This window comes from Petaurus breviceps, unplaced genomic scaffold (genome assembly GCF_028583685.1).
Source record: "Petaurus breviceps papuanus isolate PSGF00001 unplaced genomic scaffold, PetGlider_PUasm1.0 225, whole genome shotgun sequence".
In the NCBI taxonomy this organism is placed as follows: Eukaryota; Metazoa; Chordata; class Mammalia; order Diprotodontia; family Petauridae; genus Petaurus; species Petaurus breviceps.
The window spans coordinates 15925464-15948565 of record NW_027185889.1 but is presented as its reverse complement, the minus strand read 5'-3'; the positions used below and the strand labels follow the sequence as shown (position 1 = coordinate 15948565).

The 23102-nt window shown below is 42.0% G+C and overlaps 1 protein-coding gene across 1 annotated transcript in view; it reads right to left on the bottom strand.

Annotated features, from left to right (window-relative positions):
• METAP2 (methionyl aminopeptidase 2) overlaps positions 1 to 8399 on the bottom strand; it is a 46301-nt gene extending 37902 nt beyond the window's left edge. The window contains exon 1 of the mRNA XM_069095186.1: positions 8127 to 8399. Coding sequence (XP_068951287.1) covers positions 8127 to 8283 — 157 coding nt within the window. The 5' untranslated portion in view covers positions 8284 to 8399. The remainder of the gene's footprint in view (positions 1 to 8126) is intronic.
• Between the last annotated feature and the right edge of the window lie 14703 nt (positions 8400 to 23102).

Here is a 23102-nt window from a genome sequence, read left to right as displayed (position 1 = left end):
ACCAGAAGACAATGACTCCAAAACATTTACAATTAAAGTCGCAGAGAAAAAACAGCTTGTACGCAAGCTCAACTGGAATTCCTAGAAGAGATAAAGCAAGTATGTTTTTTTTAAGAGTTTAAAATATGTTTTTAATAAATGAAATAAGACCACCTGAGGAAAAAATTGGAATAGAAACGAAACCTATGGAAGAACTGGAAAGGGATTTGACACCTTGGCCCAAGAGTTGTATAAAATCTTGTCCAAGCAACAAACTCCCTGAAAATTAGAATAGATCAAATAGAAGCCAATGACTCTATGAGACAAGAAATATTAAAACAAAGTCAAAAGACTGAAAAAATGGACCTGACCTGAAAAATAAATGAATTAAAATTTTAAGAATTCTTGGACTATCTCAATGTTACTGTCCCCCAAAGGGGCCTAGACATCAGAGAAAGGATGGTTAGGAATCCCTATTCATAACATTAGGGTGCCCAAGTAGACTTTTATACAAACAAGGAGGAAGAGGTGAGCGAGCAGCTGACACTTTAACTTTTCTCATGTGACCTAGACAAAGGAAGGAATAGTTGCGCATGTTGGAGCATAGAACATTTCACTCAATAGAAATTATTAGGTGGGAAAGGGAAGGAGGGGAGAGTCTAGATTTAGAAAGAGGGTACATTTAGCCCTAAGCAAAACAAACACTAAGTATGCATAAAAATATTTATAGCTCTTTATGAAGTTGCAAAGAATGGGACTTTGGGGGAGTACCCGTAACTGGAGAATGAACAGATGAGTTACAGAATATGAATATGATGCAGTAGTATTGTGCGATTTTAGAGAAACATAGGAAGACTTGCATAAACTAAAGCTGGGTGAACAGAACCAGGAGAGCAGTTTATAAAATGACAACACTTTGGTAAAGACTAACTTTGAAAGAATTAGGAATTCTTAACAGCAAAATGACTAACCACTATCCCAGTGGACTAATGATAGAATATGCTATTCAACCAACCCGATAGGGAGGTATGACTGGATTGTCAAATTCGACAAATATTTTTTTTGTTAGGGGGGGGGGGACGGCGGCAGCCCTGGCCAATGTGGACATTTGTTTTGCCTGACTATACATTTTTTAAGTGGTTTGATTTTTCTTTTATTCTAAATGGGGGGAGGGGGAGATAAAAAGGTGGAATTTTGGTAATTGAAATAAATTATTATTTTTAAAAGTTGTATGTAGAACATTATGCTAAGTTCTAGGAGGCAGACCAAAGTAAATTAAAGCAAATTTCCTGCTCTCATGAAATTTATGGCATAGAAAGGAGGGAAGCTATCACTGGAATAATATTAACTTGGAATGAAGTCTGCAGTGAAGCGCCTCATAAATCTTTCTTTGGCCTTGCTTTGTTCAACATTTTTATCAATGATTTCTATTAGGAGATAAACTGTTCGGTTTATCTACCCCCTTCTCTGCAGTCTCCCCCTCCATTTGTCCACTTCCTTCCTGGAACATCCATTGGAGGAAATACACTCACTTCTACACTGGCTCAGTTTCTCACTCTCCAGCCCTCACTTGAGGACAGTTTTTGCACAATTTCAGACTCCAAAGCCCCCATCTTTCTACCACCACCCCTTATGGCATCTTCATTACTCTTTACCCCCCTTCAATTCTTTTGAGTGTTATATTTTTCCAACAGAATTTAAGCTCCTTCAGGGCATGGGCTTTCCTTTTGCTTGTAGTTGTATTCTATTTGTCCGGCATAGTGGCTGGCACCTAATTACCCTTTATATAATCTAAATTGATCACCCAATTTGCAATTGACACAAAATTGGGAGGCTTAGCCAAACTTTTAGATAACAAAAATCATCTTCCAAAAAGTACTCAGACAAGAAAGAATGATGGACCAAGTCCAATTTGAAATTTCACAATGATAAAGTTCAACTTTTACCAGTTGCCTAAGTTGAGGATGGGAGAAAGGTATGACTTTATCACAGTTCATCTGAAAAAGATGTGGGAATGACTAAAGCCTGATAAGAATGAACAATGTGACAAGGCAACCAAAAGACCAAACACAATGTCAGGCTGAATGAACAGAAGTAGAGTATTCATAGTGAGGTGATGTCCCTGCTAAACTCTGCCTTAATCAAAGTACAATCAGGAGTATTATCGTATACTTTGAGCATCTAACTTTAAGAATAAATGGCAAACCAGAACATGGATATTGGAGGTTATAAGGGAACCTAAGATCAAACCATAAGGCTGAAGAAAATAAGGACAGTTGTTAGCCTGGTGAGGAGGGAAGAATTCAATTATCTTCAAGTATGTGAAGTGCTATAATAAGTGGATGAGAAATTAGATTTATTCTGTTGAACCTCAGAAATAACAACTAGGAACAATGAATAAAAGTTAAAAAGAGTCAGATTTCAACTCAAAGAAAAGCTTCCCAATAATTAGTTATGCAAAAATAAGAGGTTGTATCCTAAGTTAATAGTTTCCCACCACTAAACAAAGTCTTCAAACTAAGTCAACAAGTTTAGCTACATGTAAGCACCTGTAGGAGGTGGTAGATGTGCTTGGTACAGTGGAGCCAGAGGTTCTGAATTCAAATCCCACCTCAGTCACTTATTATTTCTGTGCCATTGGGCAAGTCACCCAAGTTCCCACATCATAAAATGCCAGGGTTGGATAAAATGGCCTCTGAAACACCCAGGTTCTATCTGAGCCCTCTTCTGTAACCTCACGGTTTTCTCTATGTAGAACACTCATCCATATATACAAACCCAAATGAACCTCTTTCCAAAGCTGTAATCTCACATCACCAAATGCTTACTGGACATCTCACAGCAGATACCCCACAACCATCATAAACTCCATGTGTCCAAAACATAACTCATTCTGTTTCGCCCCCCCACCCCCAACCCTCCCCTCTACCTAACTCAATTATGTCTGTTAAGGACACCACCAGGCTTAGTCTCCAGGATTTATCCTCAACTCCTCATTTTCCTTCATCTCTCATATTCAATCACTGTCCACATCTGCTAAGTGTCCTTCTCTCCACTCACACAGCCAACACTTTAGAGCAAACCCTTATTGCCTCTCCCCTGGACTTCTGCAAAGGCTCACACCCTTCAGTCCCTCCTCCAAAGAACAGCCAATCTGACCTTGATACTCCCCTCCCCTAGTCATAAACTCCAGGTGCTCCCTACAGTCCCAGCTTTTATGAACACCTCAACAGCCTGACCCCAACCTATCTTTCCAGCCTCTTATCCATTCATCACTCCACAATCCAGCCAAATCTCTCTTCCCTGTTCCCTGGAATGGACTCCCTCCGCATGACCACCTTATTTCTGGATGCCCCACTTCAAGACCTAGCTAGAGGACTACTTCTGAAGTACTCCACTATAAGATCTCATTCCAAGTCAACATTATACCAATAATGTGTCATTGCCCACCTTATTCCCAAGGCCTTTTCTAATCCCTGCCCCCTGTCCAATTAACCTTCCTGTTTTATACTTATTTTGCACACACATATATAAAAATATAAATAAACAAGTTTCTCCATGTCTTCATAAATTCCTTGAGAGGTATTATTTCATGTTTTGTCTTTGTATCCCCAGAAGCAAGCACAGTGATTGGTACAAAGCATGTTTCAGAAATGCTTATTGATGGATTTATCTATAATGCCATGATTCAAATCAAGAAAAATACTGTTCTGGGACTGGACGTCCCTTCCAACTCAAGAAATTCTGTGTGAAAGAAAAGCTAGAGAACAAACAGCTGGACTTTAATACTTCAAGGATGTGCAATTTCATATTCTCCCCACTGACCCAGATCACAAAACCCCCAGGCCTTAGCATTTTAGACTCAAAAAAAGGAAAAAAAGAGTCCTCCCCCTAGTCAACCTAGGGGTGCCTTTGAGCCTCTCCTAACTAAACTGTTCCTCAGATAACAATATTCAATCCAATACCAGACCATACTCAAAATAGGACAGGAATTGCCAGGGTCATCTCCATGCCTTGGGAAGGTAATAGTTTAGCAATTTAGAGAAAGAACCAAATAACTATAAGAGAAAGTCAGAGTGCATTATATCAATGCAAAGTGCTATTCAAGGGGAGACAAGTCATTACCAATATGGGTACGAGAAGAGTTTAAAAAGGATTTCAGGAGAAAATAGGTGAAAAGGTGAAAGCACCTTTCGTAAATATGCCTATGAATGTTCACCTCACAATCTTGTGAGATGGATAATGAGAGTATTATCATGTCTACATAACTGAGAAAGAAATTAAATCTCAGAGTTTTAAGTAACCCGATTAGGAAGTGAGAGCCAGAATTCCAAATCCAATGAATTTCCCACTAAACACAGGAGAAATTAGAGAGAACAGTCTATCACCAGTCAGTCATCAGAAATTCACTAAGGGTCTACTATGCCCAAGAAAATTAAAAAAAAACAAAAAACTCCACCTTCAAAGAGTTTAATTTAAAGCCCACCTGCGAGACAACACACACACACATTTACAATAACAATAACAGCTAATATGTATTAAAATGTCAAGGGGCAAAGGGAAGAACAATGGTGTTCTAGGATATTGTAACACTCAGTTAAGTGCATGCTGTGCTTGTGATCACAAATCTTAGAGCAGGAAGGAACCTTAGAGATCACTAATCCAATTTCCTCATTTTACAGTTGAAGAAACTAATACAAAGAAGCATGAAATGTGGTTTCTTCACAAACTGTAAATCAATCTGAAGAGACAGGACAAAATACATAAAAAGATACATAACACATTATAATTGTAGAAAGAAGCAAATAAGAAAGATATGTTCTTGACTAGGAGATAAACTGGGGGAAAAAAAGATTAGAATCATATTATAGAGGACTTAAGTTCGAGGCTGAAGTTTATGGATTTTATCTTTAAACCAAGAAAGCCCAGATTCTGAGCACAGGACAGATTGAGCTTTAATTGTCTCTGGCAATTGGGGCTAGATGGCAAAGAAAGAGATAAAAATAGCTGGAGTCACTTGGCTACTTCTGAGTTTCAAAGACCCAGAAGCTGACCAAAAATGAATGGCTCAGTACAGAATGGCCTCGGATGTATCTGCCTTCCTACCTAAAGGAATGCTAGCTTACCTAGTTAGCACCTGAACATCCCTTCTTTTCTGTTTCACAACAAACAATCAATCAACCAGCTTCAAGTGCCAATACTTGGGGGGAGGAATCGAGACAAAAATGGAACAATCCCTGTCCTTAAGGAACTTATATTCCACATTTTTCTTCCTTCCAATCAGTTTTTTTCAACATCTCCCTTTTCCTTTTCTCATTCAACAAACCATTCAAATGAATTTACATAACAGGGGTGGAACTGACAAGAAATGAGTTATTTGCTGTACTTAAAGTTTATGCTCCATCCTTAATTTAAAATTAAACACTTTATATTTCTCTTTGCTTTTCTTTGGATAGGTGACCTTAAATAGAAAAAAAAAAACGGAACAATCCTCAGTTCTATCATAGGCAAATGAAGAAGGTCAAGTAAGACTTCAGTAGAGAGATATACACGGGTAGTGTGTAGGATGAATGGAAGATGAGAAAAAAGTTAACAAGGAGTCAGAAATTTCTTATTACAATCCTATCATAAGTTAAAGACGGTTTAGACTACAGAGTAGTCACAATGGGAATGGAAAGACACCAGAGGAGACATTTCTAAACAACAGGACTTGATAACAGACTGGATGGATATTGGAGGTAACAGAGGAAGGAACAGGGGTTTAAGATCACTCTGAAGTTTTCAGGTAACCAGAAAAACAGTTAAGACTCTCTGAGAGAAAAGGGGAAGCCAGGCAAAGAATCAGGTTTTGAAGGGATAACTGTTCAATTCTGCCTGAGACGGCAATGAGGCAACTGAACCCCTTAATCCTATATTGCTAATCACTGAAATGACTTTTATAAGTTACTGAAAGAGTAAGTACCATCATTTACCTTAGTGCTTTAACACATAACCTCAAGTAGTCTCCACAAAAATCTGTGAGGCTGGTACTATTCTATCCATTTCACAGATGAACACACTCAGGCCCAAGGAGATGAAGTGACCAGCCCATAGCCACAAAGCAAGTGGCAGAGAACACTGCCTGGTGTCCAAGAAGATTAAGGCCACAATGCAATGGTGGCAAGTTCCTAGACAGCGCTACCTTCTTCATGGTTTTGGGGGCTGATTCTTTGAACCTCATGGTATGACTTTGGACAAGTTACCAAATGTCCTGGCCCAGGGGTGGGGAACTTGCCTCTTTGAGGCCACATGTGGCCTTGTAGGTCCTTGAATATGGCCTTTTGACTGAATTCGTTTTTCAGAACAAATCCTTTTATTAAGGGGATTTTGTTCTGCGAAGTTTGGAGTCAGTCAAAGGGCCACATTTGAGGACCTAGAGGGTCACATGTGACCACAAGGTGCAAGTTTCCCCACTCCTGTACCTGGCCAGTGGTCCTCACATCTACAAAGTGAGGGGGTGGGGCTAGCAAGTAGCTGAAGCATTTTACATGCATTATCTATTACTCTACAACTCCTCCCAGGCTCTTTGTTTTTAAATCACGTTCAAAAAGTCCAGAGGAAAGCCTGAAGGATGTGGAAAAAAGGCTTGGATCCCAGAAAGGTCATTTCCCCTCTCTGGGTCAGTTTCCTTATCTGTAAAATCTAGGGTTGTACAAGATAACCATTCCAGGGATCCATCTACAAATAATAAATATTTATTTCCAAATACATCCCCCACTCCTGCCTTATGCGGAAGGTGGCATCCTTCAGAGAGAAGAACCTGTCAGGTCAAGAGTCAACAAGCATTTATTAAGTGCCAGGCACTATGCTAAGTGCTAGAGCCCCCAAAACTTAAAAGAAATAATCCCTTTCACACAAGGAGCCTACAAATTTATTAGGAAAGGGAAGGTGGGAGGGGTATATATCAAAAACTCTGGGGATACAGAAGAAAGTCAAGACTTCCTGTCCTCAAGATCACATTTCAGTAAGAGAGGGAGCAAGTAAGTCACCAGGTATAGACAAGATAAATGCAAACAAGACACACTGGGGTGTAACTGGAGAGAGGAAAGCTGGAGGGGGTTGGTGTATGACCGTCAGATCCTGGAAAGGCTACCTGTAGAAGGTGAGACTTGAGCTGCATACCATAGGTACCAAAGAAAAGCGTGCTGTTTCACAAAGAAGAAGAAATCCTAACTTGGGGGGGATTTCTGTAAACTTTCAGTTGTGACTCTACCTTTCCAGCCTCTAGGCTTATTTCTTATTATTCTTATTTCTAAGCCCCTTGGTAAAATACTTGTTATTTGATTAACACCCTTGATAAAGATTAAGAAAGAAACATGATTCCCATTATTCCAGTTATTGCTATCCAATGCTGCCCTCAGCACAGCATTACCTTCCCTGCGCTTTGCTTCCCGACCTTCTGCCCGTACCCATGCCCCCCACAGAGTTGGGGCTTTACAACTTCCCGCTCGCGTTCACCTTCCTCAATCGGCACTAACGGAGCAGCAGCGAGTGCGGGGTCAGCCCAGCGTCAAAGCCAGCCTCGGACCCTTCCTGGCTGCCCGAACCGGGCTAAGTCTCTGCTGCCCGTCTGCCTCGGTTTCCTCGTCTGTCAGACGCATGGGGGGGGGGGGGGAGGGAGCCAGGACACTCGGCAAATGGGGTCACGCAGAGTCGGGCAGCCCCACTGTCTGTCCCGAAAACCCGGCAAGCCCTTCCCAGGAGAGACCGGGGGGACCCGCGGGGGCGCGCCCCGAGATGCTGAGCTCAGCCAAACATTTTGCAAAAGACCCGTCGAAAACTCGACTGCGGCAGCCCCGGGTGAGGGAGAGAGGTCCCCGGCTCCCGGGCGCGGCGAGACCGACCCCTGATTCCCCACCCCCCCCCCCCCCACCCCCGCTGCCGACCCTAGTCCGGGGAGGGCAGGGAGAAACGACCAAGGACAAGGGGACGCGGCGGACCCCAACGCCCCCCGGTCCCTGGGGCTCAAGAGGCCGGGTCTGGAGCCATCTGAGCCGGGGCGCTTCCGCTTCCCCTGCCGCGGGTTGGGGCGGCGGCGGCGGCGGCGGTCTGGCCCGGGCGCGACCCCGGGGTCCGAGAGGCCTCCCGCGCCTGGCCCGCCCCCTTACCTGCGGCCCCGGCCTTGCCCTTCTTCTTCTTGCGACGCTTCTTCTTGGCCGTCTCCTCGGCCGTGGCGGCCATGCCGTCGTCCTTGTCGTCGGGCTCCAGCTCTCCGTTCAGGTGCCTCTCCGAGGCCGCCGCCTGGGCCGCCTCCACGCCCGCCATGTTGCTACAGAGAGAACGAGAGGGCGAGCTAGAGAGGCCCGCTCCCCGCGCAGCCGCCCGCGTCCGCCCCCGGCGCCCCGCAGAGCCGCTCTCGCTGGTGCGACCGAGCGAGGGGCATGCTGGGACGGTTGGAGGACCGGGCCGCGGCCCGCCCTCCCCCGCCGGAGGGGCGGGGCCGGCCAGGACCTGCCGGCCTCGTGGCGGGCGGGGGAGGGGGAGCCGCCGAGGCAGGGGCGGGCCCTGGGGAGCGCGTGACGTCACCCGCTCCGGTCGCGCCCCAGGCCTGCCCTGTGCCGGGGCGTCCTTTCCGTCCCAGGCAGGAAAAGAAAAGTTTGTTTCTTAGTTCGCTTCCGCTCGTCCCACGTGCGCCCGGGAGAAGGAAGGGCCATCCGCCCACGTGCAGATGCACGCAAGCTCTCCAAGGGCAAACCGCCTCTACCTTCACGCGCGAAGGTGCTCCTGGACAGCCGCGTGTTTAGTGATGGGGTGCCAGGGGAGAAAATACATTCGTGTTCATTTTTAAAATTTAATTAGGCGGAAGTGTGCATGCCTGGACTTGGTTTTGCTTGACTATGGATATCTTGTTAGGAGTGTTTAGAATTTCATTTTTATTTTACGATGAAGGGGTGGGAAAGAAACGTTCGTATTCGTTTGTTGTTGTTGTTTTTTTTTAATTTAATTAGGTTATGCCGTGCGCCCTGAAAAAGTTGGCATTCCAGGATTTGATTTTGCAAGGGGAGAGATGGGGAGGAAGGAAAGGAAATAGATTTTGTTTTATTGAAAAAAATAAACTTTAAAATTTAAAAAAGAAGTGTGCGTCCTGGGCGGACTCAAGTTTTTTAGAAAAGCATCTCCAGTTGCATTTCTTTTGATTGGGTAAAACGACGTGGCTTTGTGCAGCATGTCAGGACACCCTGACGCTAAGTTCAGTTCTGCAAGATAATGCCCATAAATAAGGCGTGACAGCTTTTCTGTTAGCAAGAAAAGGGAAAAAAAAAAAAAAACCCATGACCCCCGCAGGCAAAATCTGCCTTAATTGATTGGTACTCCGTTTAGACAGAATCTGCCAAGTTTCAAATATATATCTATATGTATATTCACTTAGAATAGTGAAGTCAAACCAAAAGGCATTTATTAACTGCAAATAAATAAACTGCATTTATTAACATTTATTAACTAGCAAAGTAAGACCGTCCCTGCCCGCTAGCAAAGAGTCCCAAAGTCCGGTACTGAGTCCATTGCCGCCTGCAGGACGGGCCCTACAGTCCTTCAGATGGAGGGTCCGGGAGAGGAAGAGGCTACAAGGGGCAGAGAGTACTTAGAAGTGAAGAATTCAAGGACCCGGGGGAACGTCAACAGAGAAGATATTTCCCCGGTGCCGTTAAAGAAGTCCCAAGGGTCAGAAGTGCTGCCTGGAGTTGTATCACGGGGGAGCTCCCTCTCCCGAAGCTAGTTTCCTGCCTTCTCTCCAATTTAGAAGCCTTAAAAAGTTACCCAGAGGTTAAGTGACAAATCTAGGTTCACAGAGCCTTGTTGTGACCCTAAACGAGTCACTTCACAGCTTTTTGCTTCAGTTTCCTCAACTGTTAAATGGGGACAAAAATAGCACCTACCTCTCAAGATCCAATGAAATAATGTTTGTAAAGAGCTTGGCAGAGTGCTCGGCATATAGTAGGGACACTGATAAATGCTTTCTTTCCTTCCTAAAATAATGTCAATAATACTTTCACCTGACAGAATTTGGGGGAGGAAACTTTATTATTACAAATACATATAACTACTGTACTGTCTTAATCTGAACACATATAGATTCAGTTAAAGCAATTTTAAGTGCCTACTTTGTGAAATGTTTGCTTCCATTTCCTTTGCCACACTTTTCTGAAATTTATTTTTAACATTCATCTAAAAAATTTTAATTCCAAATTCTTTCCTTGCCCAGAGCCCCACCCCCACCTTTTAAGAAGGCAAGTAATATGATACCCATTATACTTGTGAAGTCATGCAAAACATATTTCCATATTAGCCATATTGCAAAAAAACAAAAAGACAAGAAAATTAAGTGAAAACAAACACTACGCTTCAATCTGCCCTCCGAGTTCATCAGTTCTCTCATTGCAGGTGAATAGTATTTTTCATCATGTTGCCTCACTTTCTTAAACGTCTAAGGAGTGTGCACGTAATTCAACTGAACGATTTTTAAAAATTACCTACTTCTGCAAGGAATTGTATTAGGCTGGGTATACAAAAACAAAGATTAAAAAAAAGTGACCCCTGCGGAGAAGCTTACTTTATTCTGGGGATAGTCATGATGCCAAGTTTTAATTCCCCATCTTTCTTCACTCTGCAATATTTGACATTGTTGCCCAAACAATTGTTTATTTAAATGTTGGTATAGGGCTTTACAAATATTCTCACTTCATCCTTACAGCAACTCTGGGAAGTCGGAGCTATTATTATTCCCATTTAACAGTTCAAGAAACTGAGGTAAGTAGGTAAAGTGACTTACCCAGGGTCACACCGCTCTGTCTGAAGCAAATTTGAACTCCAGTCTTCCTGACTCTAAGGACAATGGGTATCCCCTCCACCGCCTAGATGCTTCAATCACATTTCTATCTTCGGAGATGGGCTCAAACTTAGGGAGGCTATGTAGTGGTAACATACAGTATCTCCCCATTGCAGGAAGTCTTTTTCTCTCTTTCATGAAGGATTCATAGATTTTCTTAATGACAATGTAACTTCTCTGTTGAATGCCTGTAATGGGAAAAACATCTTCCCTGCCCCTAGGCTAAAGTGCACCTGGAGCCTGGGGTGGGAGGTTTGTTTTTCCTATAGATACTTTGTGATTGGTCAGTGGGTCAAGAAAGTTGTTACATTCTCTGAGCCAGAAGAAGGCTATATAAGCCCTGATGTGTAGCTTTGTTTTGGGGCTCACTTTGAGAAGTGTTTGATCAGATGAGACTCTGGGAAGCCATTGTTGAGAGCCCCCTGGCTTAGAAAAACCAAGATGTTGATGAAACCCAGATGTTGATTTGGTATGGATGTAATGGTTGGACAGTTTGGAAAGCTGTCTACTTGATCTGTTTCTGTCTTGATAATTTTGTCTGTATACTCTTAAGTTTGGGGTGCTGACCTTTTTCCCCTGAACTAGGTGAACGATACATATTTGACTGATTAAAGTAAGCTTGTTAACCCCTTTTGAGTTGCTTTCCTTCAACAAAGCAGATCTAAGAATCTGTGTTGGCAGCCACCCTGGGGACGCTTGGGGTGCTTGCTGCTACAACTATGGAAATTACAATGCCTTGTAGTCTGGAAGCTGCATTTCCACAAGATCTGTCCTTTGTTCCCAAGCAAACAATGTCATTAATTGTGGTTGTTGCAAGGATGTTGCTAGCATGCTAATAAAAAAGCCCAAGTCCTCCCCTTGCCTCCTCTCTTCCCCTCCCCAAGAAATTTCCTCTCAGGGGCTCAGCTGGCTTGTCTCATCCTCTCCACTGCCAGACACTCAAATAAATCCCTGATGCCAACCAACTTGCTGATTTTCTATAAGCCTCACAGGGACATGACCAAATCTCCCAACCAATGTCTATGAATTCCCGTCGCACCTGTTGACATGCCATTGATTTAATGGACATGTCTAGACCTTGTTCTCACCTAGTTCATAGTCTGATTGATTGAATCAATCTATCTCTATTCTCTCTTGGCAAAGGTGTCAGGGATCAGCATCTCCTTAGCTACTCTAAGACAGAGTGAGATGATTGATTGACTCTATGGAGCATCCCTTACACTTGTTAAATGATTGACTGCCAATGCTAGCTAGCCCTGTAGCCAGGATGACACAGGATCTTCTAGTCCCTTTCGGTCCCCTGGTGCTATTCAAAGATACAAGAAGCAGCTGCAGCTGTAATACTTAGGTCTTTATTCTGTGAGAACATCATGGACAAGGAGAGTTTTTCTCCTTCATCCTCATTGCTACATGATCTTCTTTGGGCCATTATCTTCTCAGAAGCCTGTTTATTTATGACTACTATTAATGCAGCAAGGCAAAAGGACCAATTTCAAAACTTCTATCTCGGCACGTTAGAGAGCTACCAATATCACAGACATAGGACAAAACACAATTATACTGTTCCCTTGATCACAGAATGGTTTCCTCTTTCATTCCTTTCAGAAAGGGTACCTCATGCAACCCACCCAAGCTGAAGGTCAGTAGAGGCTGAACCACAGAAATAATAACTTCAAGGGGAAAGCCCTCTGATGCAAAATAGATATCCCCCCCCAAAGGCTGACAGGGGGTACAGTAGAAAGAATACTGGGTCTGGAGTCAGGAGGACCCGCGTTCAAATCCAGCCCCAGACACATTACTAGCTCTGTGACCTTGGGCAAGTCACTTAATCTGTTTGCCTCAGTTTTCACTAGTGCAAGATAGAGATATTGAAAGCCCTACCTCCTAAGGTTGTTGTGAGAGTCAAATGAGATAATATTTGTAAAGTGTTTAGCTGTGCCTGGCACAGAGTAGGTACTATAGGATAGGGGTAACCTGTCTTATTCTGCCCCTTCTTGCCTTCCTTGTTACTGGAGAAAGCAACATCATCCTCCCAGGCCTTCAGACTTACGCCCTAGGAATCATCCTGGATTCCTCATTATCTCTCAATCCCCTCCCCCAAGCTCTCTCTGAAGCTATATATGTCAGGGTGCATATATACACATATATATGCACACACATATACATACATACACACACATCTGCAATATGTTGCAACATTTCTTAAAAATGCCCCCCTCTCCCCTCTGACACTGCCAGAATGCTGGCATAAGCCCTGGCCATCTCATGTCTGGACTACTGCAATAACCTGCTGGTGGGTCAGCTGGCTTCCACAGACATCTGTTTGCACATTCTCTTCCCCATTAGAATATGAATTCTTTGAGGGCAAGGACTGACTTTTGCCTCTTTTTACCCCCTCAGAGCTTAGTACAGTGCCTGGAACTTAGAAGGTACTTAATAAATGTTTATTGATTGATTATATAATAAGTGGGAATACATAGTAGGTACTATATGCTATTACTTTTTTTTATTACTTATTAGAAAGGACGTAAAGCTTGAATACCCTAATTGCATATAAAGAAGCCAGAAAAACAGTGAACTTGTCTCCAGAGCATAGATTGCAATGATATAAATATATCTTTGTCCCTAGTCATTCATTTACATAAGGTTCCCAAAGGAATATGAGAGATAAAAATGTCTGAATTTAAACCAGTCACTCTAAGGAAACATGGAGTTGCTTAAGGGGAAAAGGAATTTTTGAGTCTGGAAGAATTTATTAAATATGGCAGGCAAGACTCCTCCCTTCTCTTGCCTGGAGGGGACAAACCACCTCAGCTCTGAGAGAATCCAGAAGAAGCTTCTACTCTTCCTAAACTAAAGGTTCTTAGTGAGCTGAAAGAGCTCTCTAACAAACCCCTGGTGTTTGAAGAAATGCTTTATAACTACTTTCCCTGCTATGCCATTTGAGTAAATAAATGCCTTTTGGTAAGAGCTAACTGGATGTACCGGCTCATTGTTAACAAAAAGCCAACAGTATAGGGTAGTGGACTAGTGTTTAGGAAAGCCAGCCACAAGGTCAGCCCCAGAACCCTGGGAGTACTAACAGCCATGGGCCAGTAAGCCCAAAGGGAGGTATTACATTTATTTGTTTTTTGTAGGAAAAAAAGCAAGAGAGTACATCTTCACATGTTTGTGGTAGACACCCCTCAAATGTGTCAGCAGGTTTAAAGCCTCATGGTTCCCTTCAGCATGATCTAGCCCATCTGCCCAGAACGTTTACCAGGGCGTGGCCACCAGGCATGCCATGGCTTCCTGGAGCCCCAGGTGAGAGCTGATTGCCAAAGGTGTCACACCAGAGGGGCTAGTCCTCCCCTAATACCCCAAACAACCCAATGAAGTTATCTAGATCAGAAAGCTTTAGTGGTCTCTGCTGGGCTCCCACAGCATTTCCAAGTAGGATGGCACTTGATTCGAATATAATTGGTAAACATTTAACATAATAAATAAAACTGCAATAAGACACTGCCTTTTAAAACTAAGTCAATATGCCACCAGTAGGGATCAGTATGTCTGGCTTAGTGACACCCCTTCCCCATGCCCCTTTGTAATTGAGTTTGCCACTATTCATCTAGATAAGGAGTCTCAAAACTTTTATGACTACACACCCCATTAATAAAACATTTTTGTGCATGTACCCCCCAGGGGCAGCTAGGTGGCGCCATAGTGGGTAGAGTGCTGGTCCTAGAGTCAGTAAGACTCCTCTTCCTGAGTTCAAATCCAGCCTCAGACACTTCTAGCTTTCTAGCTGTGTGACCCTGGGCAAGTCATTCAACCCTGTTTGGCTCAGTTTCTTCCTCTATAAAATGAGCTGGAGAAGGAAATTGCAAAACACTCCAACATCTCTGCCAAGAAAACCCCAAATGGGCTCAGGAAGAGTCAGACACAATCAAACAACGACCTCCAATCTATTTACTTACTTATAAATTATATACATGCACTATATGCACTAACGATTATTTACAACACAAAACACATAAGAAATAGACATTTTAAAAGAATGAGAAAAAGAACAATCTGTTCAGTAAACTCCAGCGGCACCCAATTTATTTTAGGAACAGTTGATCCTAAAATAAATTGGGTGCCGCTGGAGTTTACTGAACAGATTGTGGGTAAGGGGGTGGGGGTCAGACCTGAACTCTGGCAGCTAACTGGAGGCTGGACTCAGTGGGGAGATACTTGAAGCAGAGGCATCCATTGCAGTGTTACAATTGTTCCATTAGTCCTGGTGAGAGGTGATGGGGGCCTGAGCTTGGGTGGTACCTGGATAAGTTGAGAAAGGGAGACATTTTCAAGAGATGTAGAAGAAGTCACAAGATTTGGTAACTAAGGATGGACTGTGAATCCAGATCTCTGGTAGGATGATGATTCCTCAGGCCACAGCAGTGGAGGTCAGAAAGGGGTGGGTTTTGGAGAAAAAGATAACAAGATTCTGTAACGCTGGTGGCAACCCATTCACTATTCTCATTTATTCTATGTGACTCATTTGGTCCCACCCCAAAATGAAAACTTGGCCAGGTGGGGCTCTTAGTCACTGGTAACTCCTCTGGGAACACAGAGCCTACCCTCCAGGGGCACCTGCTTGAGCATTAAGGCTATCTGAAGTGTAAGGGAATAGATGTGCCTGGGAACAGAGAATTTTCCCACTTCCACCTGGGATGGGTGTTGGATCAGAGTTTATAATCACCCTCAAGGAACCTGAGAAAAGTGGAGGGTGGGAACTGGCAAAGTGTGTGTGTGTGTGTGTGTGTGTGTGTTATAGAGGCATAGGCATAGGTTTAGTTGTGAAGAAACACTGAATTAGAGGCAGTATAGAATAGCGGATAGATCACTAGACTTAGAACAGGGACCTGTTGTTTGTTGACACTTTATATGACAGGTGGCATTGCTTATTCTTTCTTGACTCAGTTTCCTCATCTATAAAATGTGGAGTGTTGAAGACAAAATGTTCATACTGTACTCTGAGTTGTAGGCATATGCTTACTTGGAATGGTTTTATTAATTTATCATTTTTTCAAATTCAGAAATTTTTCTAGCTAAGAAAAAGAAATTTCACATCTCTCCCCACAAATCATTCTGAAGTTCAAATTCATAGGATTCTTGAGCAAGGAGATTTCACAATGTGATAAAATATGCAGTTCAGGGTAAGGCAAAAGTTAACATTTTGCTTCATTGCCCAGAAATAGTTAATCTTTCAAGCAAACCCTTAGAGAATCATTTTCCTAAAACTACTCAGTCCCTTTATGATCCCTTCCCCCAAAGATCTTTCCTTAATCTGATCATATCATTTTAGATCTGGTTCATATTACCTGAAACTACCAAAAAAGTGACTTCTTCCTTCAATCCTACCAGGCGTGGGGAAACTGTGGCCTTGAGGCCACATGTGGCCTTCTAGGTCCTTGGGAGTGGCCTTTTGACTGAGTCGAAGTTTTCCAGGACAAATTCTTTTATTATGGGGATTTGTTCTATGAATTCAGTCAAAGGGCCACACTTGGGGACCTAGAGGGCCACAGGTCCCCCACCCCTGGTTTAGATTGAGATCATTTTTAAATGTTTCTGTAATATTTCTGAAAGGAAGAGGAGTAGTCATTAGCTTCCACATGGATCTGAACTCAATCACCTCTAATGCTCCTTCTTGCTCTAAATTCCTCCAATGGCCTGATCACACAGTTATCAGGGTCAGGACTAGGTCACCCAGCGAGACCACTGGTATAGAGAAGGGGAGAAGGAAAGCTTTGTTTCAAGGGAGCTATGTGGCCTACTAGATAGATTGCTGGACCTAGAATGCACCTGAATCCCAACTCTGACATTCATTACCTTTATGCTAGGGACTAGTCACCTAACCTTTCAGCTCCCCAGTTTATGGATATAATTATGCTTGTATGATATACCTCCCACATAGGTTGTCATGAGAAGAGCCACATTGGTATAAATCCTGTTCTTCCTTAAAGATAGTTCTATCTTCATACCTTGGTGAGGGCCTACCTGGACCACCCCAATCCTCGGCAATTGCTCCCTTCTCTGAATTTCTGTTTTATTTGTCATTTGGGGGTCAATATGCATATCCTTCCCTAATTAACTATTTCTTTTTCCATGTCAGTATCCCATTTTCTTCACTAGATTTTAAATCCCTTAATCCAGCCATAGGTTCTGATGTCCCAGTATATCACTGAATCCTACATGTGGTTTGAATGGAAACACATTGATTAAGTACTGTCAGGTTCTGTGATAAGCGCTGGAGATACAGATCCAAATGAGTAACACTGTCTTTGACTTCATGGAACTACTAAGCTAACATATATAGGTTAGTGTTGGCCATGAAGGAGTGTTTTGGAGAAATAAAAGAAAATGGTGACTGAAGTAATTAAGGTAATTTATTGAGATTTCTTTGCTAGGAATACAGTGTTGATTTTATGACTGTTTTCAGGGCTTCCTCCAAGTCTCAGACATACAATTAGCTGTGTGACCCTGGGCAAGTCACTTAATCTTGTTTTCCTCATCTGTAAAATGAGCTGGAGAAGGAAATGGCAAACCATTCTAGTATCTCTACCAAGAAAACCCTAAATGGGGTCACGGAAGAATTGGATATGACTGAAACAACAGCTTCTAATGCAAAGACATCCTGGTTCTTCTCTCTGGAGAGTCTAATTCCCCTCCTGTCTAGCAGCCCCAGTTTGGTCTAAGTTTTAAAAGGTGGAGATGAATATCAGCAGCAACAGCTTTGATATTTTTTGCATTAGTGGGTAGGTAAGATACAGGAGAAGTAGATTCTTAATGAGAGAGAGTTTAAGGAGAAGAAAACCATTTAAGAATGTAAAGGTTGGTCTTCTTCAAATCCTGAGCCTCGAGAAATTGTCAGATGCTAAAATACTCTTATTTGAAATAAATGCACAAGATGGGGAACCTGAACCTGGGCCAGGATCTGGGCCAGCAGACCAAGGATGCAAACAGGACAAAGAGGCCAGAAATAGCTTCTTTCCTTTGGCAAAAACTGAGCTGGGGTTTAACAGGAGAATTATCTGCTAAAGCCTCAGGCTGAGCTTTGTAGCCTGAAGAAATCTTTCCTTTGAAGACCTATTCTACCAATAAATCAACAAGAATTTATCAAAATCTATTTATGTACAAGGCCCTCACTAGACTCTGTGGATACAAAAAGAATCCCTCAACTCAAGGAATTTATATTTTAGCAGGGAATATAAACTAGCAAGTGAATGTAATTACTTTATAAAATTCTAATATAAGTAGTCTGTTTCCTTTAGCTCTTGAATTCACAGAGTAATTTTTGGCAGGTTATTTTTGGCTGAGATTTTTCTTTCTTTTTTTCCTTCTTTTTTTGAGGAATGGGGTAGAGAGGAACCAGATCTATAATTTCATTATTACTTTTATATATATGTGCATGTATGTATGTTCATATGTGTATATGTATATATGTACGTGTATGTATGTATATATGCCTGTTTTGCAACTATAGTCTTCCAAAGTTCCCTGGGTGTGCTGAAATGTTACATAACTTGCAACTATATGTCACATTGAACACTTGAATCCAGGTTTTTCTGACTCAGATCAGCTTCTTTATTCAAGATACCACGTTGCTTATCAGTTATTATTATTTTTTTTAACTGTAGGTATTCCCCAAAGTTCTGTCATGGGCCATCTTCTCTTCTCCCTTCATACACTCTATTTTTAAATTTTTTTTTCATTTAGTATTTTATTTCCCCCATTACATGTAATAACAATTTTTAATATTTGTTTTAAAAACTTTGAGTTCCAAATTTTTTCCTTCCTCTCCCCCACCTCTCCTCATTGAGAAGGCAAACAATACAACATAGACTATATATGCATACACTCTACCTTGTTAATCTCATCAGCTCTCAATGCTTTTAACTATTATTTCTCTCTATAGATGATGCCCATATTTATATATCCAGCACCAGAATTTCCCTGAACTTCAGGTCCACATCACCAATTGTTTTGGGGTTTTGTTTTGTTTGGGTTGGGGTTTTTTTTTTTTTGCATTTAACTTATTTTTCCCCTAATTACATGTTAAAACAAATTTTTTACATTTTTTTAAAGTTTTGAGTTCCAAATTCTATTCCTTCCTCCCTTCTCCCTCATATGGTAAACAATCAGATATCAGCTAACCATGCACACTTATGTAAAATATTTCCATATTAGTCAATTTGTATAAGAAGCCCCCCCCCCCCCCCCAAAAAAGAAAAAGAATAAAAGTAAAAAATAGAATGCTTCAGTTGTAGTCAAACAATACCACTTCTTTCTCTGGAGGTGATACTGGATATCCAGAGACATCTTAAACTCAAAATACTAAGAATGGAATTCATGATTTTACCACCTAGACTCTCCCTTCTTCCAAACTTCCTATTTCTATTTACAGGATCACCAGTCTTCCAGTGTCCCTGGTTCATATTCTCAGTAGTATCTTAGGTTTCTGTTTCACACTCATGCCACACTTTCAATCTACTGCTGATGCTTGCCATTTCTATTCTGACATTTCTTTCATTGGATACTATCTTAGCCCAGGTCTTATTCACCTCTTAACTAGAAGATAACAGGAAGGACCTACATATACAATAATATTTATAGTAGCTCTCTTTGTGGTGGCCAAGAACTGGAAATTGAGGGGGGATGCCCATCAGTTGGGGAATGGCTGAACAAGTTGTGGTATATGAATGTAATGGAATACTATTGTACTATAAAAAGAATGAGCAGGAAGACTTCAGAAAAACCTGGAAAGACATATATGAAGTGATGCTGAGTGAAGTGAGCAGAACCAGGAAAACATTATTCGCAGAAACAGCCATAGTGTACAATGACTGACTTTGATAGACTTAGTGCTTTTCAGCAATGCAAGGACTTAACTTCAAAGTACTCATAATGGAAAATACCATCCACATCCAGAGAAAGAACTATGGAGTCTGAATGTAAAGTGAAGCAGACTATTTTCTTTTTTGTTTTGTTTTCCTTTTTTTTTTATTTCTCATGGTTCCCCCCATTCATTCAAATTCTTCTATACAACATGACTAATGTGAAAATGTGTTTAATAGGAATGTATATGTAGAACCTATATCATTTTGCATGCCATCTTGTGGCGGGGAGGGGGAGAGAAAATTTAAAACTTAAGGAAGTGAATGTTGAAAACTAAAATAAATAAATTTACTAATTAAAAAAAAAAAAACTAGAGGATCATAGAAGCAAAGATTATGAGCCGAAGAGGACCCTGCCATCTAGTCTAACCTCCATTATACTATGACGTCCCTTTGGGTAACCCCCACAATTTGTTCTTATATTTTGGGTGGGGGGGGACAACTACCCCTGGTTTAAGGTACTTTGGGACCCAGTAATATGTTTACCTATTAATAGTCAACCAGAGGACACAATGAGCTCCATGAAAGTGAATTTACTAAAAAAGCAAAATATCAAGGCAAATTATATTAAAGATGGTAGTATAATGAAAATTGGTACAAACTCATGTTACTAAGAGGCAACTGAATGATATAGTGGATAGAGTGCCAGCCCTCGAATCAGGAGGACCCTGGGCAAGTCACTTAACTCTCTTTGCCTCAGTTTCCTCATCTGAAAAATGAGCTGGAGAAGGAGATGGCAAACCACTCTAGTATCTTTGCTAAGAAAACCCCAAATGGGGTCACAGAGAGTCAGACACAACTAAAATGACTGAACAACAGCAAAAGTCCAGAGTCAGAAGTACAGGGGCAGGAGAATGAAGCATAGCCAGCTTAGGTCTATCCCCAAAATGGAGGGTCTCATTGAACCCCAAGCCTGGGCTCTCCTCCTGCCTCTGATGCAAACTAGCTGTGTGTCTCTGGGCAAGTCACTTGACCTCTCCATCCCTCAGGAACAGAGCTCACACACCCAGAGTTCCCTATGCTAATGAAATACCTAGTCTAAAGTTAAAAAAAAATCTATCAGCTGACATTATCCAGGGCCTGTGATGGCCTCATGGTCAGTGTTGGGATCACAAAGACAGCAACAAAACAGCATCTTCTCAGAAGATCTGGTTTAAATTCCTTACAGTTCTTATTGATGTGACATTGGGCAAATGACTTTCTTCTTACTAGGCCTCAATGATATCATCTGTGATGTGAAAAGATTGGACTAAATGATCTCTGAGGCCCCTTCCAGTTCTAAATCTATGACCCCACGATTATTTTATTGAAAAGAAAGAAATTCCACCACGAAGTTATGTGAGTTAGAGATGTGATCCTCTGAAATCAGATGAAGCTGATAAACCCGGAGGAGAGGTTTTCAGGGCAATGAAGGAATCACCCATTTAAAAAGCAGCCTGCTTTCATTCTAGCCATCCTCCTCTTCTCCCCACTACCACGACCTTGGGCTCTGCCCTGGGACACAAGTCTCTCTGATAGATGAGCTTTTGCCTTAGGTTGTCAGAACTGGGCTTCCAGGTCATTCTCTGGCTGCCATTTCTACACCACTTGGGCTGCCCCACCTCCTCTGCCCCATTTTGGGTTTTGTTTTGTTTTGTTTTTGCTTTTTGGAGGGCAATTGGGGTTAAGCGACTTGCCCAAGGTCACACAGCTAGTTTTTGTGTTAAGTGTCTGAAGCCAGATTTGAACTCAGGTCCTCCTGACTCCAGGGCCAGTGCTCTATTTACTGCACTACCTAGCTGCCCGTCCTCTGCCCCATTTCTAGCTCCCATTCATCTTTGGTCTTCTCTCACTGGGATGGAAATTTCTTATGGTCTCGTTTGCTTGTGATTGTATCCATAGCACTTAGCACCATACCTGGTGGCACATTGCACTTAATCAGTGCTCATTCTATCTACTTACCTCTCTGTGATTTGCCTGTCCATCTATCTATCTAAATATCTACTTATCTCTCCATCATCTACATGTCCATCCATTATCTATCTATTCATCTAAATACCTACTTATCTCTCTCTCTAGTCTATTTATCCATTATCTCTCCCTTTTTTTTTGGAGGGGGGAGGGCAATTGGGGTTAAGTGACTTGCCCAAGGTCACACAGCTAGTAAGTGTTAAGTGTCTGAGGCCGGATTTGAACTCAGATCCTCCTGACTCCATAGCCAGTGCTCTATTCACTGCACCACCTAGCTTCCCCCTCTCTCTCTTTCTATGAAACAGAACATCAGCATGCCATTTCAGATTGTTCACCATCTTCATCCTACAAAACTTTCCCTAATGACAAACACCTTTTTTTTGCTTCCTAAAAGTTTATTAAATAATGACCCACTATAAAACAATGCATGTATTTTTACATTTTAAAAATGTATCAATAGATTTGCTGATCTCTCCTCCTTTCTTGCTTTTTCTTTAAAAAAAAAAATTTTATTATAAGCAATGACTCTTTGAAAGGAAGAATCAGGAAGGGTACAGGAGAAAATTTAGGTGATGTAAAAACAAAAGACATCAACGAATATCTAGTTAAAAAATAATGACCCAGAAGCCCATAATTAGTAATGAGCATTTATCACGATGCTGACAGTGAGTAAAGGGAAGTTCACATGAAAACCCAAGAGCCTGCTGGGCAAGTTCAAGCAGTCTAAATCACTGTCAGAGAGCTCCTCTGGGAAAAGAGGCACTTTGGAGAACTTTTCCTTCTCCAGGCCTTAGCAGGGAGCAGCTGATTTAAAACTGGAAGGGACACAGACCCAGAGGGGCCGTGGGCTCCTGGTCACTGGGGGAGTTCTATCAGAGGCTCTCACTACAGTGTTAATGGCCCTTTAGAAGTCATTTTACAGAGAGAAAAAGCCAAAGACTTGACCCAAATGTATTTAAGCAGAAAAGAAAAGTGACCAATAGCTGTAGAATTTTGTAAATAGCAGCAACAGTGGGGAAAACTGAAACAACCATTCTTTTTAGCTTACAGAATACTAATGTGTCTAGTATCATGTACAAGCAATCCCAAGAACTCTTTTATGTCGTTCCACTTTAAAGATCATGTATGTGGTTAGGGAGACTCAGTTAATAACTGACCTTTTCATAATGTTTTTGTTTGGGTTTTTTTTCCCTTTTTGGAGGGAGGAAGGCTGGGAAATTGGGGCTAAGTGACTTGCCCAAGGTCACATGGCTAGTAAGGGTTAAGTTTCTGAGGCCATATTTGAACTGAGGTCCTCCTGACTCCAGGGCCGGTGCTCTATTCACTGCACCACCTAGCCACCCCCATAGTGCTCTTAATTGTTTAAATTAAATTTGATTTATTTGTTT